At 52.1% G+C, this 19,646-nt stretch overlaps 1 protein-coding gene across 1 annotated transcript in view; it reads right to left on the bottom strand.

Annotated features, from left to right (window-relative positions):
* Positions 1 to 2,920: 2,920 nt before the first annotated feature.
* LOC140430121 (dicarboxylate carrier UCP2-like) overlaps positions 2,921 to 19,646 on the bottom strand; it is a 37,388-nt gene continuing 20,662 nt past the window's right edge. Inside the window, exons 2-3 of the mRNA XM_072517634.1 lie at positions 6,340 to 6,363; positions 2,921 to 3,673 (exon numbers count right to left, since the gene is read on the bottom strand). Coding sequence (XP_072373735.1) covers positions 2,944 to 3,673; positions 6,340 to 6,363 — 754 coding nt within the window. The 3' untranslated portion in view covers positions 2,921 to 2,943. The remainder of the gene's footprint in view (positions 3,674 to 6,339; positions 6,364 to 19,646) is intronic.

Below are 19,646 nucleotides of genomic sequence, written 5' to 3' on the forward strand. Positions count from 1 at the left end.
CTTCAGCCAATCTCGTATCTCAAGCAGATCTTGCTCGCATCCAAAGGCAACCAAAAATTCTTCCGTCGGCCTGCCAGCTGCTTGATTATAATGGCAATGCCATTATTGCGTTAGGGTCTTGTCACCTGCATGTCTCCAACAAGGCCATCAAAGCCACACTGCGATTCGAAATGGTCAAGCCTGACAAGGCTTCCCTGCTTGGTGCCCATGCATGCAAGCTACTCAATCTCGTACAGCAAGTCCATGCCATGTCCTCTGCCAATATGAATCTTCAGGCTGACATTGATGAAATCCTGTCACAATACCCGGATGTGTTCAGTGGGATGGGCACGCTGCCGTATCGCGACAAAATCTTACTCAGGCCTGATGCCACGCCTGTGATCCATGCACCACGCCGGGTGCCGGCTCCTCTGAAGGACGTTTAAAGGCGCAGCTGCAAGAGCTCCAAGACCAGGGCATAATCTCTAAAGTGTCGGAACCGACTGACTGGGTCAGCTCGATGGTCTATGTGAAGAAGCCCTCTGGAGAACTGCGCATATGTATAGATCCCAAGGATCTTAACCGAAACATAATGCGGGAACACTACCCGATCCCGAAGCGGGAGGAGCTAACCAGTGAGATGGCACATGCCAAATTCTTCATGAAGCTAGATGCAACGCGAGGCTTCTGGCAGATACAACTGGTCGAGTCCAGCAGGAAGCTCTGCAGGTTTAATACACCTTTCGGAAGGTACTGTTACAACCACATGCCGTTTGGTATTGTTTCAGCCTCTGAAATCTTTCACAGAATCATGGACTAGATGCTGGAGGGCATTGCGGGTGTGTGGGTTTATGTTAATGATGTCATTATATGGTCCACGACCACAGAGGAACACATATCTCGTCTCCAACAAGTCTTTAGACGCGTACATGCCAACGGCCTCAAGTTGAACAAGGCCAAATGCTCCTTTGGCATGTCATCAATCAAATTTTTGGGTGATCAAATATCCCAGCAGGGCGTGCAACCAGACTCGGACAAAGTCAAGGCCATCAACACCATGAAGACCCCGGAAGACAAGAAGGCAGTACTCCGCTTCCTGGGTATGGTTAACTTCTTGGGAAAGTTCATTCCCAACCTCACATCACACACCACGACTCTCAGGCATCTGGTGAAGAAGTCCACTGCCTTTCAGTGGCTACCCACACATCAAGCAGAGTGGCTCCGGTACTAGCGTTTTTTGACCAAGAGCGGGAGACAAAAATCTCCACGGACGCCAGCCATTGGTGCGGTGCTCCTCCAGAAGGATGACTCCTCGTCCTGGGCTCCAGTGGCCTATGCGTCCAGGGCCATTACTCCCACTGAGCAGAGGTATGCTCAGATAGAGAAAGAGTGCCTGGGCCTCCTCACCGGTATTGTAAAGTTCCATGACTACGTCTACGGTCTACCAACCTTCACAGTAGAGACTGACCACAGACCCCTAGTCCATATCATTCACAAGGACTTGAATGACATGACGCCCAGGTTTCAGTTCATTCTCCTTCGACTCCGCAGGTATGATTTCGAATTGGTTTACACACCGGGCAAGGAGCTAATCATTGCGGATGCCCTGTCATGCTCCATCACCTCGCCCTGTGAACAGGTCAACATCATCCGCCAAATTAAGGCACAGGTGCAACTGTGTGCCAGCAACCTCCCGGCAACAGACAAACGAGTCATCAGCATTTGAGAAGAGACTGCCAAGCACCCTCTTCTGCAGCGGGTCATACATCACCGTGCAAATGGTTGGCAGAAAGGGCAATGCCCCAGTTCTTTAATGTCAAGGATGACCTAACAGTTGTCAAGGGGATCCTCCTCAAGCTGGATCGTATCGTTATTCCTCGCAGCCTCCAGAGCTTAGTGCTCAAACAGATCCACGAGGGATACCTCGGTATCGAGAAATGCAGGCGCAGGGCCAGGCAGGCTGTCTGTTTGCCTCGCGTCAACAAGGACATATCCAACATGGTCCTCAATTGTGCGACTTGCCAGTGTTTCCAGCCTGCTCAGCCCAAAGAAACACTCCAGCAACACGAGATCATAGAATTTACAGTGCAGAAGGAGGCCATTCAGCCCATCGAGTCTGCACCGGCTCTTGGAAAGAGCACCCTACCCAAGGTCAACACCGCCACCCTATCCCCATAACCCAGTAACCCCACCCAACACTAAGGGCAATTTTGGACACTAAGGGCAATTTATCATGGCCAATCCACCTAACCCGCACATCTTTGGACTGTGGGAGGAAACCGGAGCACCCAGAGGAAACCCACGCACACACGGGGAGGATGTGCAGACTCCGCACAGACAGTGACCCAAGCCAGAATCGAACCTGGGACCCTGGCGCTGTGAAGCAATTGTGCTATCCACAAGGCTACCGTGCTGCCCCTATTTTTTTTTTTACATTCTTATCAATCTCCCTCCATATGGACAACTGGAACATGGGGAAGTGGCTAAATTAAAGATCAGAGTTAGAATTTTATTTTCTGAAAACATCGGCACAGAACAAGCTAAGACCAGAGAAAGAATTAATGCACATTTCAAATGTGGACAAACCCCTGCTGAGCAACATGGGCCTTGTATCAAACCTCATCCATTTAAGTGCAAACAGGTACAGATGCCCCCTCCCTCAAACTGAATTTTGTTATTTCCAATATAACGGAGGAGAATTAAGAGGTGTGAAGGAAATTTGTTTGCTTCTGCATTCCAAAATAGACAAAACTAAAAATTATCTTTATTCAGCTTATAAAAATATATTCACAAAAAACTATCTTAATTGAAGGAATAAAGACAGTAACAAGATTTGGTGTGTTACAATTCGACCAGCGACTATGCACACATAATAAATCACTCTTTAGAACAGAATGTTTAAGAAATCCATGCCCTTTGGATTAGTTGATAAATGGTTAAACTATTATTTAAACAAATGGACCATTAGGAAGATTCCCGGGACTTCTTGACCAGCATCAAGGCACGTTTCAACTGTTCATAAGTGACAAACATTACCACATTCCAGGACCCCAGGCGCAGGAAGGAGGGCATAAACCCTTTGTAGAAAGCGGTGAAACCTTCCTTCGTCAGCAGGAGGAAGGAACAGTTCAAGGCATTCCTGTACAGGCCGGGAGGAGAGTTCATGTATCTCGTCTTCACCACATCGACAAGTGAAGCTACAATGGTTGTGCAGAATCCAGCACGAAATGCAGCACAGAAGTGACATGGAAGGTTGTCAGTCATATTTTGCCTTAACAGTGCATCCTTGATCAGATCATAAGTCACCAGCTCTGAACAGTTGACGATAGAATTGCGAACAATATTTGGCAAAGTACCTTTCCACAATCCTCGAAGCCCTTCCTCCTTAGCTATTTTCATGTAGGCGTCTATAGTCCCACTGTATCGCTTACTCACACCAGTTAGGTTTGATTGTGCTTGAAATCTTACTTTTACCACATCTGTTGGTTGAGCCAAAGTGACTGCCAGAGCTTCTGTTGTACATCCAGCAAGCAAACGCCCACCAATGGTAATGGTGTCAGGTTCTTTAGCGTACCATTGTTTGACATAATCATAAAGTCCAATACGCACTGATGCGAAGCTCATCTGACGTTGAAGACCAGCCACTAAGCCACTGTGGAGACTTCTTGCTCCTTCAGTCTTTGTAATTTGTAATTGTAATTTGTGATCGTGACCTCTCCGTGGTCTAAGGTGGGAATCGACCTTTTTCACACCAATGGGCGTGACTACGTGCTTATAATTGACTACTTCTTGAGTTACCCCGAAGTGGTGAAACTGTCCGACCTCACATCAAGGACTGTCATCAAGATCTGCAAGGAGGCATTTGCCAGGCATGGTATTCCGCTCACGGTCATGAGCGACAACGGTCCCTGCTTCTACCACCAAGAGAGGTCCAACTTCGCGAAGCTATACCAGTTCAAGCACATTACCTCGCGCCCACATTACCCGCAATCTAACGGGAAGGTCAAAAAAGGGATCCATATCGTGAAGCAACTGTTCTGCAAGGCTGCGGACTCAGCTTCTGACTTTAACCTTGCGCTCCTGGCGTACAGGGCAACACCTCTGTCCACCGGTATGTCTCCGGCACAACTCCTTATGAATCGTGACCTGCGGACGACTGTTCCGGCCATTCATTAACCTGACCTGGATCACCTCCCAGTGCTGTAAAAGGTGCAGCAACTCAGAAACCGGAAAAAGCTGACATACGATGCTCATGCTACTGATTTGCCTGTGCTCTCTCCAGAAGATGCTGTTCGTGTCAAGTTGCCTGGTGGAGGCTGGTCAGCTCCAGCTGTTGTTGTTCGACAGGCTGCTTCCAAGTCGTTTGTGGTTCACATGGCTGATGTATCCATTGTCAGGCGCAACAGAAGGGCACTACGCAAACTTGCCTACCCACCACCGGATCTCACGTTCCCAGCTGTCGTTATGCCTTTTCCGGACATCACGCTTCACGAGGCCACCAATCTGGCTGCAATCCTGCCTGTCAAGGCGCCGTCGTCCCCACCTCTACCTCTCAGGCGGTCGACAAGGATCCAATGCCAGCCCTAGAGATTGCACTTATAAATATTTCCTTTGTACATATTGTATCTGCACGCTAGACACCTTACATGTACATATGCATTCACTCGCCATTTGCTGTAAATAGTTATATCTGTAAATATGTCGTATATGCTCTGAGCAACAAACAAGTTTGTTTTAAAAAGGGGATGTCATAATATGCACCCATGCACATCATGAGGTAAAAACAGTGGCAGACAGCCAGGTTAGCCAATGAACATACAGGACAGAACACAACCAATCACCAAACAGAACACCAGAGGGGGGCTTCCAACTATAAAATACACGAGGCATCAGCACTCCGCCTCTTTCCACTGGTGACAACTGTCGTGACAGTCAGGGTGTCTATATCAGTCAGCACCTTCTACACGTGGGTCAGAGCTAGCCTGGTCTAGTAAGCTAGAGTTAGTACATTTAGAGTAGTAGAGTGTCAACCTACAGCCAGCTGTGTGCATTGTTTCAGAAGTTCACTAAATCATATTGAACCAACGCCTATGTTTGGTGTATGCTTTACCGTTCATCTGCTTCCTGTTGCAGTCCGTGTTACCCCAGGGTGAATAACACGACACCTATAACCCGGCCCGAGAGGAAGCCTACCAGGCGCAGCCGTTCACTGTGCTTGGGTGCACGTGGCAGAGGTGGTCAATGCCATGGGCAACGTTGTCCGGTCTCGCAATCATTGCCGGAAGAAACTGCACGACCTTCTCAAGGTGGCCAGGGTGAGTTGGCTGCTCCGTGTCCCTCCACGTGCAGGAGCAGGGTGTGGTGCTGGCCATGCGTTCCACCCAGGCCAACACCGCACGGTGGCATTTGGGGCGACGGTTTTGGCTATGGATCAGTGTACCCAAGGAAATTCTGTGCAGGCGGTAGCCAAGGCCCAGGACAGGGCTACCCTCTCACAGGCAGCCATGTATCAGAACCACCTGAACATTGCAGCGGCGCTCCTTAGCATGGCCCAGTCACAGAAGACCATGGTTAGGAACGTAGGAGGCATTGCCCAGGCGCTGACAGAGGGAGGTGGCCCAGTCACTGGCTCATGTGGCACAGACCCACAGTCGCAGCGTGATGTGGTGCAGTCCCAGACGGACATGGTCTACTCCCTGTTCTCCATGGTCGCGAACGTACAGACCCTGTCGAGACCACATTGAGCCTTCAGGACTGGCAGAGCCAGGTGGCGAGGGGCCACAGGGGATGGCTCCATCTCATGGAGTAGCCTGGGGGAGGAGGAGGTGGCGGGGCCCGTGCTGGTGACTCGCACAGGGGATGAGCCGGAAGCAACTCAGCTCTCCCGCCACCCCACCTCCCCCCCCCCCTCCCCCACCCCCCCCCACCCCCTCCTGTCCGTGGTGCATCTGGTGGGCAGCAGGCTGAACAGGGCGGCACCACATCACCTGGGACACCAAGGCAACGGCCGGCATCACCCCAGGAGACGCACGCCAATGGGGACACTTGTCGCAGGGCAGGAGTCACAGCTGGCTGCCTCCACTCCTGCTGTACCTGCTTGACTCGATGGGCCGAATGGCCTCCTTCTGCACTGTAAATTCTATGTACCGCCTGGGGCCCATAAGGCCACAAAGTTAGACACCAGTTAGGTTGACATGCTGCAGGGTCCACTTTAGTTACAGGGGCTAGGGCACTGAATGTATGTATTCCTTCACAATAAACACCGTTAAAAGCTGCCTCAGTGCTCGGTCTGATGGGTGTGTGTGGGGGGAGAGCGGGTGGCAGGGGGCAGGGAACCAGTGCAGGCCCTGGGGGAGGATCATGCTCCCTACCACCCCCTCACCCCTGCCCAGGCCCCGACTGTCCCCAGGCGCCTCCCCCCCCACCCCGACCCCCCCCAGGGATTTGGTGGTACTCTGATGGACTGGCCAGCTCGCATGCAGGGATCACCCTGCTACCGTGGGCATGAGATGTTGTCATACGATGTGGAGCACCACAGCTCATCGCAGAGCGGGTTGTCATCATCCTCCAACCTATGGACCAGACCCACTGTTACTGCCAACCCAGGACCCCCAGATCGTAGCGCCACAGGTATGTATAACAGAGGGCTGTGCGCGCGGCGGTTTGGCGGTGTGGGACGTGAGGGTTTTGTCATGATATCCACATCAGCAATCACACACAGCGCACAGCTCTTCCTAGAAGCCACAAACAGGGAGAATGCATCGGACACCAGGAAGATCGCCCTCCTCCTCTCCACGGTGGGGCAACACGCCGTCCACATCTATAACTCCCTGGCCTTTGCGGAAGGCGAGGACAAAACAAAATATAAGACGGTGCTTCTGAAGTTCGAGGAACACTTCAGCGTGGAAGTCAATGAGAGCTTCGAGAGGTACCTATTCCAGCAGCACCTGTAGGGTAAGGATGAGCCTTTCCAATCTTATTTGACACACCTCGCACAGTCCTGCGGCTATGAGGCCACCTCCGGCTCTATGATACGGGATCAGATAGTTTTTGGGGTCATCTCGGACACCCTACGCCAGCAGCTCCTTAAAATAAAGCACCTCACTCTAGCGACTGCCATCGAGACCTGCGTCCTCCATGAGAACACGACCAGCCGGTACTCCCAGATCCAGGCGGCTGAAACGGCACGGCACGGGACCTACGAGGCGGAGAGGGTCCAGTTGATCGAGTTCCTCCCGGCCCGCGGCCCGGATGAGAGCGGCCATTTTGCACGCTTTCCGAGGCCTCCCGCGCTTGTACGCGGCAAAAGAGGGGACGTTGACGCAGAGAGACGTGACACGCAGGCGCACTCTACGCAGGACCACACCGCGCACACGGGGTGGCGCAACGAACGCAACAAACGCTATGACATCACGACGTGCGGCAACTGTGGCTCCGCCCACTTAAAGCGGCAATGTCCGGCCAAAGCGCGACAATGCCTTCGCTGTGGCAGGATGGGCCACTATGCTGCCTGCTGTCGAGCAGCTCAACCTGCCAACTCCCGCCAGCCTCGCCGGGACGTTTGGGCGATTCAGCCCCCCTACACTGAGTCATATCCAGACAGTATGCAGACCAGCGATACGGAAGACAGGGAGCCCTTTCGCGTTGCGGTAATCCACAAGAACCGGATGTCCCCAAGTCGGAACCACCAGCCGCTGCCAGTGCACAGCATTGATCCGGGCGATGAGTGGTGTGCCACCCTAACGGTCAACCGATCCCAGATCACATTTCGCCTGGACACTGGTGCCTCCGCCAATTCCTCGCATGGTCAGCCTTACAGACCTTGAAGGTTAAACCACCGATTCTGCCATCCCACTGTCAGCTGGTTGACTACAACAGAAACGTCATCCCGGCCACGGGGGCCTGCCAGCTCGATGTTACACACAACTCACACAAAGCCACATTATCATTTGAAATCGTAGGATCCTCGAAGGACTCTGTTAGGCGCACAGGCGTGCAAGGTCCTCCACCTCGTTCGGCAGGTACACACTCTGTCTCCAGAAGGCACGTACGATTTCCCAGATGCAGACGTTAGGGCACAGCTCCACTCACTCCTCGCGCACAACCAGGAGGTTTTCGAGGGCATGGGCATATGCCCTACACGTACAAAATACGGCTCAAACCGGACGCCACTCCGATCATTCGTGCACCTCGTAGGGTCCCAGCACCACTCAAGGACGGCCTCAAGCAGCAGCTGCCGGACCTGCAGGACCAAGGAGTGCTTTCCCGGGTCATGGAGCCAACGCCATGGGTCAGCTCCATGGTGTGCGTCAAGAAGCCCTCCGGCGAGCTCCGGATCTGCATCGACCCAAAAGATTTGAATCACAATATTATGAGGGAACACTACCCCATACCCAAATGAGAAGAAATCACGAGCGAAATGGCTCGGGCAAAAATATTCACCAAGCTTGATGCCTCAAAGGGTTTTTGGCAGATTCAATTGGATCAGTCCAGCAGGAAGCTGTGCACTTTCAACACTCCATTTGGCAGATACTGCTACCATAGGATGCCATTCGGCATCATTCCGACCCCGAAGTGTTCCATCGCATCATGGAACAGATGATGGAGGGCATCGAAGGGGTACACATCTACGTAGACGATGTTATCATCTGGCCCACCACACCAAAGGAGCACATCAGTCGTCTCCAGCGTGTCTTTGCACGGATACGGGATCAAGGCCTGCGCCTTAACCGAGCCAAGTGCTCTTTTGGCCAGACTGAGCTAAAGTTTTTGGGGGACCACATCTCCCGATCGGGTGTGCGGCCGGATGCCGCCAAAGTGGCAGCCATCGCAGCCATGCAGCAACCGTCAGACAAGAAGGCAGTGCTGCGCTTTCTCGGGATGGTCAACTTCCTGGGGAGGTTCATTCCTAACCTTGCTTCGCACACGACTGCTCTTCGCCACCTGGTCAAAAAGACAATGGAATTCCAGTGGCTGCCCGCAGACCAGAGTGAATGGGAGGAGCTCAAGGTCAAGCTCACCACTGCCCCGGTACTGGCGTTTTTCGATACCACACGGGAAACAAAGATCTCAACTGACGCCAGCCATTCCGGCATTGGGCGGTACTCCTGCAACGGGACGACACCGCATCATGGGCCCCGGTCGCCTATGCGTCGCGGGCCATGACCCCCACAGAACAGCGCTATGCGCAGATTGAGAAGGAGTGCTTAGGCCTGTTGACTGGCATCGACAAGTTTCATGACTATGTATATGGTCTTCCGCAGTTCACTGTGGAGACCGACCATCGCCACCTGGTCGGCATCATTCAGAAGGACCTCAACGACATGACCCCTCGCTTCCATCGCATTCTGCTCAAGCTCCAGAGGTATGACTTCGAACTTGTCTACACCCCCGGGAAGGATCTCATCATCGCAGATGCTCTGTCCAGGGCAGTCAACAAACCGCCCGACTCGGAGGGGTTCGTTTGTCAGGTCGACGCACAAGTAGCTTTCACATCGGCCAATCTGCCGGCCATTGATGCACGCCTGGCCCACATTCGCCATGAGACTGCGGCTGACCGCCTTCTACAACGTGTGATGCGCCACATGACGGAAGGGTGGCTCCAGGGGCAGTGCCCACAATTTTACAATTTCCGGGACGACTTGGCCGTCATTGATGGTGTCCTCCTAAAGTTGGACCGGATTGTGATCCCACACAGCATGCATAGGCTTGTCCTCGAACAATTGCACGAAGGCCATCTCGGGGTTGAAAAGTGCAGGCGGAGGGCCCGAGAGGCTGTGTACTGGCCGAGCATCAGCGACGACATCGCCAACATGGTGCTCAACTGCCCCACCTGCCAAAGGTTTCAGCCGGCGCAACCCCCTGAGACCCTTCAGCCCCATGAGTTGGTCACGTCCCCCTGGGCGAAGGTGGGCGTGGACCTCTTTCATGCGCTCGGCAGGGACTACATTATTCTTATTGACTACTTCTCAAGTTATCCGGAGGTCATGCGCCTGCACGACACAACGTCATCAGATGTCATCCGGGCATGCAAAGAAACCTTTGCTCGCCATGGAATTCCGCTCACCGTCATGTCTGACAACGGGCCTTTCTTTGCGAGTCAAGAATGGTCTTCCTTTGCCACGTCATACAACTTCACACGCGTGACGTCCAGTCCCTTGCATCCTCAGTCGAATGGCACGGCGGAAAAGGGTGTCCACATTGTGAAGCGGCTCCTCTGCAAGGCTGCTGATGCCGGATCTGACTTCTGTTTAGCCCTGCTGGCCTATCGCTCGGCCCCACTGTCCACCGGCCTCTCGCCAGCCCAGCTGCTGATGGGTCGCACCCTCAGGACTACTGTGCCGTCCATTCATGTTCCTTACCTCGACCATGCTCCAGTATTGCGAAGGATGCAACAACAGCGTGCTCAGCAGAAGGTGGCACATGACGCTCGGGCGACTGATCTTCCTGCCCTGGCATCTGTAGACAACGTCCGTATACACCTACCGGAGGGTGGCTGGTCGGCAGCCACCGAGGTTCTCCGCCTCGTGGCTCCCCGCTCATTCCTGGTTCGTATGCCTGATGGCTCTATTCGCCGCCGTAATCGGCTGGCCCTTCATCTGGTTCCGCGCTCGCTACGAGATCATGCACCGGTGCCATGACCTCCTGTTATCACTGATGTCGACTTTGTTCAGCTTCCTGCCACTCTGCCTCTTCCTCTCTCACCCGTGGCCAGGCCCATTCCTCAGCCGGTGGATCCTGACCCACCCTTGAGGCGGTCAACCCGAATTCGTCGCCCACCTGAGAGACTTGACTTATGAGCCTGTTAGCACATTGGACTCACTGAATTGTTTTACAGTACTGTTAACGAGTTTCTTTTCTTGTCGTTCATTGTTCCAGAAGTTTTCTCTCGTCGTTTGTTGATTGCATTTGTTCTGTTATTGGTACAACCTCGTTGTTCTGTTGCACCTGACACCTTCCTCTGTGTATAGTTTAGCCTCATGTACATGTTGTAAATATTGCACGCACATACTCACATGCACTCAGTACATATTTCTATTTATTATCATGTAGGCACATATCCTTTGTGAAAGGGGGGGATGTCATGATATCCACATCAGCATATCATGGTGCAATCACACACACACTGATGGACAGGCAGTTGGACCAACCAGCACACGCATAACATCCCAGCCAATCACCAGTGAGAGCACACGCACTATAAAACAGGGAACACCACAGTTCCCGCTCATTCTACCAGGAAATAGCTCAGAGTACAAATACACAAAGCTCACAGACATACACCATGTGCTGAGTGCCTCACTAAGATAGTGGGTCCACAGGTTAGCTGGTGAAGCACGTACCCAAGCCAGTAGTTAGTTGTTACCGTTGTTTAGACAATAAAACAGAGTTGTACCATCTACAGCCGTGTTGGATCATTTGTCCATCAGAACACCCAACACGACAGGTTTGGGATGTGGTGGTGTGCCCCTGGCCAGCACCCCCCACCTCCACCTGCTCCCTCCTCGTCGGTGAACCTGGAGGCTATCAAAGCCTCCCGTGCGCATTGGCCCTGGCGCACACGTCATGCGGCCTCCCCTGCCTTCCTGGGCCCCATGTCCTGCTCATTATCCCCCTCCCACACATCCTCCTCATTGGATGAGGCCTGTCCTTCCTCCTCTACCTTCTCCTCCAGCACATCTCCCCTCTCCTGCGCGATGTTATGGCGGATGCAGCAGGCCGCCACGTTGCGGGACACCCTCTCAATCTCGGACTAGAGGGCCCCTCCACAGCGTTCCAGGCACCTGAAGTGCACCTTCCAGAGGCCGAAGCACAGCTCAATCACACACCTGGTCGCTTTTTGGGCATTGTTGTGGCGGGTCTCCGTGTCGGTCTGTGACCTCCTAATAGGTGCCGAAGTGGGTATCCCCTGTCGCCCAGGAGCCAACCCCTCAGCCGGGGGTTGTGGGGGGGGGGGGGGGGGGGTACCCCTCGAACATGTCAGGAATCGGCGAGTGCGCCAGGATGTATGCGTTGTGCACACTGTCCAGGTATCGGGCTCAGAGGTGTACGAAGAGCAGCTGATGGTCACAGACCAGCTGGACATTCATTGAGTGGTACCCCTTTCAGTTTGTGCAGAGCGGCCTGTTATCTGCAGGTGCCCATGGGGCGACAGACATCCCGTCGATCACACCCTGGACCCGGGACATCCCAGTGTTGGCGGCAACCCCACTGCCTGGACATCCTGGTGGACTCGGTCCACACGGAAGTGGATGTACTGCTCCGCCTGGGCATATAGGGTCTCCGTGACGGCGCGGATGCACCCGTGCGCTGAGGCTTGGGAAATCCCGGACAGGTCCCCACTCGGCGATTGGAAGGACCCCATCACGTAGACGTTCGGCGTAACCATCACCCATACTCCCAATGGCCAGGTGTGCCATCATTTGGCAGGTGTGCCGCACTGTCTCCCTGCTCAGCCAGAGTCTCTGAAGGCCTGTCTAGTCCGGTAGGTCTTCGCATGACAGGCGGTGCCAGTACACATGGGCCTCATGCGGCACCTCCTTGGCACCTCCTCTTCCTTGGCCTGTTGCTCGGCCAGCCCTCCAGCCTGTGCGTCCGCCACCTGCCCCTCTGCAGCCTTGTCCTCTGCTGACCACTCTGCTACTGCTTCTCCCTCCTCTCAGAGTGGCTCCCGCTCGCGTGGCCTCAGGGCATCTCGCGGGCTGCGTCCATCACTAGGGCAGTCACCTTTGCTGGTTGAATGCCAAGTACCACACTCTGCATGGGTGAAGGGCCAACCTGCTAGCATGGTGCATACTCCCATACTCAACCAGGTTCCATGGGCTACAAGGTGGCCCCAGTTGGCATTGCAGGCTCTGCCCCCGGATGTCCCTCCCCCAACCCCACACCCCTGCCCTGACGGTGTCCAGCACTGTGGGGGTCCCTTGTATAAGTGCCTGTCCTGATGCCAGGGGTACCGTTGGCTGGCACTGCCCTCACTGAGGTGTGCCCTGGGTGGTCCCCCAGTGGGTGGGCAGCCAGTTGGGCGGGGTGTCTGGGGCTGGGGAGAGGGGATGCGCTGTGGCGGGGGGTAGGCATGCGGGGTGGATGCACCCATACGGCTGGTGTGACTGTGTAGAACCAGGGGCTGGGGTGGGTGGTCAGTGGGTCCACAGCAAGATGGCCACCGTAATGTCGGTCGCTGCCTGGGCATCGCCCCAGTCCTATGGCGGGGCACTCTGGCTGCTCGACCTGCTTCCCCCTCTCCCCCAGCCATGGCAGGGGTCACCCCACCCCAGCCAGCACGGCCAGTGTCGGGGTCGGCAGCCCACAGTCATTCCACTCCATTTCCTACCTCCTCTCTGTCTCCCTCAGCAGCCACGATGCCAGGTTCACGACTTTTGAAACCACAAGGGAAACATGCCATCGGGAACTCGGCCCATCGGCGGCGGTGAATCTCGGAGGCCCTGGAGAACAGGGTGTCAGGCTCGCTAATGATATGCCTACTGGCCTACTGTACTTTAACGCCGCGCAGCGAGCAATGCATTTACGCCATTTGCTGGATGCTGGAACATCCCAATTTGGAATCAAACCAGCGTCTACCCCTATTTTGACATCAGAGGTTATTCTCCGCCAAATCGCATTTTGCGTTTTCGGTGTCGGCAAGCGGAAAATACCGCCCATGGTTCCAGGGAGCAGGACAAAGCCCCCAAAATGGACACTTCTGGCATTGACCTCACATGCATACATTTAAAGGCGAGTAAAAATAAAATGAGTCAACACAAGCCACATAGCCTCATGATACCTGGCTGGGAGGTAAGTCAACCTTTAAAAGCACTTGTCTTTGCAGGGGCAGGCCAGTCGATTTCGGCGTGAGAACAGCTGGTGAGTCAGTTTCAGCGGGAGCATTGCGGAAGTGGTTGCTGGGAGGTAAGTCTGTCCTTTAAAAGCACTTGTCTTTGCAGGGGCAGGCCAGTCGATTTTGGCGTGAGAACAGCTGGTGAGTCAGTTTCAGCGGGAGCATTGCGGAAGTGGCTGCTGGGAGTTAAGTCAACCTTTAAAAGCACTTGTCTTTGCAGGGGCAGGCCAGTCGATTTCGGCGTGAGAACAGCTGGTGAGTCAGTTTCAGCGGGAGCATTGCGGAAGTGGTTGCTGGGAGGTAAGTCTGTCCTTTAAAAGCACTTGTCTTTGCAGGGGCAGGCCAGTCGATTTTGGCGTGAGAACAGCTGGTGAGTCAGTTTCAGCGGGAGCATTGCGGAAGTGGCTGCTGGGAGGTAAGTCAACCTTTAAAAGCACTTGTCTTTGCAGGGGCAGGCCAGTCGATTTCGGCGTGAGAACAGCTGGTGAGTCAGTTTCAGCGGGAGCATTGCGGAAGTGGTTGCTGGGAGGTAAGTCTGTCCTTTAAAAGCACTTGTCTTTGCAGGGGCAGGCCAGTCGATTTCGGCGTGAGAACAGCTGGTGAGTCAGTTTCAGCGGGAGCATTGCGGAAGTGGCTGCTGGGAGGTAAGTCAACCTTTAAAAGCACTTGTCTTTGCAGGGGCAGGCCAGTCGATTTCGGCGTGAGAACAGCTGGTGAGTCAGTTTCAGCGGGAGCATTGCGGAAGTGGTTGCTGGGAGGTAAGTCTGTCCTTTAAAAGCACTTGTCTTTGCAGGGGCAGGCCAGTCGATTTCGGCGGGAGTGGAGCTGGCTGGTTAGTCAATTTCAGCAGGAGCTGAGAATTTTTCTTTTTTTAAATTAGTTTTTTAGGCGGGAACAGGAAGTCGACCCGCGGACGTCTGGGAAGACCCTCACCAATAAATTCTGGTGGAGAGGAAACCCGAGGCACTACACGTGTAGTGTCTCCCACCCGCCCTCCTCCTCTAACCTAATAATAAAACCCATTGGTCTGAGGTAAGTACCATATTTTATTTTATTTTATTATATTATTATTAATTTTTAATAAAAAATTTAATTTAGTTGTTAGCCAGATCTTGGTAGAAAGTTAGAGGAATGGCAGGGAAGGGAGTGCAATGTTCCTCCTGCAGGATGTTTGAGGTGAGGGATGCAGTTAGTGTCCCTGCTGATTTTACCTGCAGGAAGTGCTGCCATCTCCAGCTCCTCCAAGACCGAGTTAGGGAACTGGAGCTGGAGTTGGAAGAACTTCGGATCATTCGGGAGGCAGAAGGGGTCATAGATAGCAGCTTCAGGGAATTAGTTACACCAAAGATTGGAGATAGGTGGGTAACTGTAAGAGGGACTGGGAAAAAGCAGTCAGTGCAGGGATCCCCTGCGGCCGTTCCCCTGAGAAACAAGTATACTGCTTTGGATACTTGTGGGGGGGACAACTTACCAGGGGTAAGCCATGGGGTACGGGCCTCTGGCACGGAGTCTGTCCCTGTTGCTCAGAAGGGAAGGGGGGAGAGGAGCAGAGCATTAGTAATTGGGGACTCTATAGTCAGGGGCACAGATAGGAGATTTTGTGGGAGCGTGAGAGACTCACGTTTGGTATGTTGCCTCCCAGGTGCAAGGGTACGTGATGTCTCGGATCGTGTTTTCCGGGTCCTTAGGGGGGAGGGGGAGCAGCCCCAAGTCGTGGTCCACATTGGCACTAACGACATACGTAGGAAAGGGGACAAGGATGTCAGGCAGGCTTTCAGGGAGCTAGGATGGAAGCTCAGAACTAGAACAAACAGAGTTGTTATCTCTGGGTTGTTGCCCGTGCCACGTGATAGTGAGATGAGGAATAGTTAGAGAGAGCATTTAAACACGTGGCTACAGGGATGGTGCAGGCGGGAGGGATTCAGATTTCTGGATAACTGGGGCTCTTTCTGGGGAAGGTGGGACCTCTACAGACAGGATGGTCCACATCTGAACCTGAGGGGCACAAATATCCTGGGGGGGAGATTTGTTAGTGCTCTTTGGGGGGGTTTAAACTAATGCAGCAGGGGCATGGGAACCTGGATTGTAGTTTTAGGGTAAGGGAGAATGAGAGTATAGAGGTCAGGAGCACAGATTTGACGTCGCAGGAGGGGGCCAGTGTTCAGGTAGGTGGTTTGAAGTGTGTCTACTTCAATGCCAGGAGTATACGAAACAAGGTAGGGGAACTGGCATCATGGGTTGGTACCTGGGACTTCGATGTTGTGGCCATTTCGGAGACATGGATAGAGCAGGGACAGGAATGGGTGTTGCAGGTTCCGGGGTTTAGGTGTTTTAGTAAGCTCAGAGAAGGAGGCAAAAGAGGGGGAGGTGTGGCACTGCTAGTCAAGAGCAGTATTACGGTGGCGGAGAGGATGCTAGATGGGGACTCTTCTTCCGAGGTAGTATGGGCTGAAGTTAGAAACAGGAAAGGAGAGGTCACCCTGTTGGGAGTTTTTTATAGGCCTCCTAATAGTTCTAGGGATGTAGAGGAAAGGATGGCGAAGATGATTCTGGATATGAGCGAAAGTAACAGGGTAGTTATTATAGGAGACTTTAACTTTCCAAATATTGACTGGAAAAGATATAGTTCGAGTACAATAGATGGGTCGTTTTTTGTACAGTGTGTGCAGGAGGGTTTCCTGAAACAATATGTTGACAGGCCAACAAGAGGCGAGGCCACGTTGGATTTGGTTTTGGGTAATGAACCAGGCCAGGTGTTGGATTTGGAGGTAGGAGAGCACTTTGGGGACAGTGACCACAATTCGGTGACGTTTACGTTAATGATGGAAAGGGATAAGTATACACCGCAGGGCAAGAGTTATAGCTGGGGGAAGGGCAATTATGATGCCATTAGACGTGACTTGGGGGGGATAAGGTGGAGAAGTAGGCTGCAAGTGTTGGGCACACTGGATAAGTGGGGCTTGTTCAAGGATCAGCTACTGCGTGTTCTTGATAAGTATGTACCGGTCAGACAGGGAGGAAGGCGTCGAGCGAGGGAACCGTGGTTTACCAAGGAAGTGGAATCTCTTGTTAAGAGGAAGAAGGAGGCCTATGTGAAGATGAAGTGTGAAGTTTCGGTTGGGGCGATGGATAGTTACAAGGTAGCGAGGAAGGATCTAAAGAGAGAGCTAAGACGAGCAAGGAGGGGACATGAGAAGTATTTGGCAGGAAGGATCAAGGAAAACCCAAAAGCTTTCTATAGGTATGTCAGGAATAAGCGAATGACTAGGGAAAGAGTAGGACCAGTCAAGGACAGGGATGGGAAATTGTGTGTGGAGTCTGAAGAGATAGGCGAGATACTAAATGAATATTTTTCGTCAGTATTCACTCAGGAAAAAGATAATGTTGTGGAGGAGAATGCTGAGCCCCAGGCCAATAGAATAGATGGCATTGAGGTACGTAGGGAAGAGGTGTTGGCAATTCTGGACAGGCTGAAAATAGATAAGTCCCCGGGACCTGATGGGATTTATCCTAGGATTCTCTGGGAGGCCAGGGAAGAGATTGCTGGACCTTTGGCTTTGATTTTTATGTCATCATTGGCTACAGGAATAGTGCCAGAGGACTGGAGGACAGCAAATGTGGTCCCTTTGTTCAAAAAGGGGAGCAGAGACAACCCCGGCAACTATAGACCGGTGAGCCTCACGTCTGTAGTGGGTAAAGTCTTGGAGGGGATTATAAGAGACAAGATTTATAATCATCTAGATAGGAATAATATGATCAGGGATAGTCAGCATGGCTTTGTGAAGGGTAGGTCATGCCTCACAAACCTTATTGAGTTCTTTGAGAAGGTGACTGAACAGGTAGACGAGGGTAGGGCAGTTGATGTGGTGTATATGGATTTCAGCAAAGCGTTTGATAAGGTTCGCCACGGTAGGCTATTGCAAAAAATACGGAGGCTGGGGATTGAGGGTGATTTAGAGATGTGGATCAGAAATTGGCTAGCTGAAAGAAGACAGAGGGTGGTGGTTGATGGGAAATGTTCAGAATGGAGTACAGTCACAAGTGGAGTACCACAAGGATCTGTTCTGGGGCCGTTGCTGTTTGTCATTTTTATCAATGACCTAGAGGAAGGCGCAGAAGGGTGGGTGAGTAAATTTGCAGACGATACTAAAGTCGGTGGTGTTGTCGATAGTGTGGAAGGATGTAGCAGGTTACAGAGGGATATAGATAAGCTGCAGAGCTGGGCTGAGAGGTGGAAAATGGAGTTTAATGTAGAGAAGTGTGAGGTGATTCACTTTGGAAGGAATAACAGGAATGCGGAATATTTGGCTAATGGTAAAGTTCTTGAAAGTGTGGATGAGCAGAGGGATCTAGGTGTCCATGTACATAGATCCCTGAAAGTTGCCACCCAGGTTGATAGGGTTGTGAAGAAGGCCTATGGAGTGTTGGCCTTTATTGGTAGAGGGATTGAGTTCCGGAGTCGGGAGGTCATGTTGCAGCTGTACAGAACTCTGGTACGGCCGCATTTGGAGTATTGCGTACAGTTCTGGTCACCGCATTATAGGAAGGACGTGGAGGCTTTGGAGCGGGTGCAGAGGAGATTTACCAGGATGTTGCCTGGTATGGAGGGAAAATCTTATGAGGAAAGGCTGATGGACTTGAGGTTGTTTTCGTTGGAGAGAAGAAGGTTAAGAGGAGACTTAATAGAGGCATACAAAATGATCAGGGGGTTGGATAGGGTGGACAGTGAGAGCCTTCTCCCACGGATGGATATGGCTGGCACGAGGGGACATAACTTTAAACTGAGGGGTAATAGATATAGGACAGAGGTCAGAGGTAGGTTCTTTACGCAAAGAGTAGTGAGGCCGTGGAATGCCCTACCTGCTACAGTAGTGAACTCGCCAACATTGAGGGCATTTAAAAGTTTATTGGATAAACATATGGATGATAATGGCATAGTGTAGGTTAGATGGCTTTTGTTTCGGTGCAACATCGTGGGCCGAAGGGCCTGTACTGCGCTGTATTGTTCTATGTTCTATGTTCTATACCCTATTATATAGAAAAGCCACATAGGGATATACCTCCAGAACCCATCTGCCTCATGATACCCTATTACAAAGAGAACCAAAATATGCCTATAAAATTTCTTTTTTCATCAGTGCTGGCCACAGATTAGATTCAGAAGAGTAGATGTGTCCCAATTCTGATAGCACGCTTACTTCCTGATAGAACCTGCGCCAACAAGTTACCCTCCTACATTGCTGACCTCGTTTGGAGTGGGTCGTGCTTCCACCCCTCATAAGGAACCTTGGGTACGGCTGGGAAACTCTCGCTCTCTCTTACCCCTTAAGTCAGCTGAAACCATCTATAAAATTATAGGCTAAATGTTTCTATGGCAGTATTGGTGGACAAGTGCCTGAGGTGCTCACTTGACATTGCTCCACCTATTTCACTATCTGAGCAAAAGCATTAACCTATTGAAAATAACCAACTGTACTGATACTGTTCGCTGGGCTATGGAGCGAGCCATATATTTTTAAGAATGTAGAATGTGCATCACCTCAAAATAATCAGAATACCAACCATTGCCTATATCACTGTAGCCTTGAAGAAAATGTTCAGCCATGTCACTGAATACATTTGAACATGGGTTTGATCTTTATTTTAGTTGAAGGCATTTGTCATCTGCACAATCAGTTAAATGTTCTTCAATAATGAGGCTGGCTGGACAATCTCTAAAGTGATAATGATCATTAACTATCACTATGACCATGCAATTATTCATGTTTTTGGAGCAAGGATAATCAAAGCCACAAGATTAACTGCAGGGTGTACCAGTTTATATCAAGTT

Source organism: Scyliorhinus torazame, chromosome 9 (genome assembly GCF_047496885.1).
Source record: "Scyliorhinus torazame isolate Kashiwa2021f chromosome 9, sScyTor2.1, whole genome shotgun sequence".
Taxonomy (NCBI): Eukaryota; Metazoa; Chordata; class Chondrichthyes; order Carcharhiniformes; family Scyliorhinidae; genus Scyliorhinus; species Scyliorhinus torazame.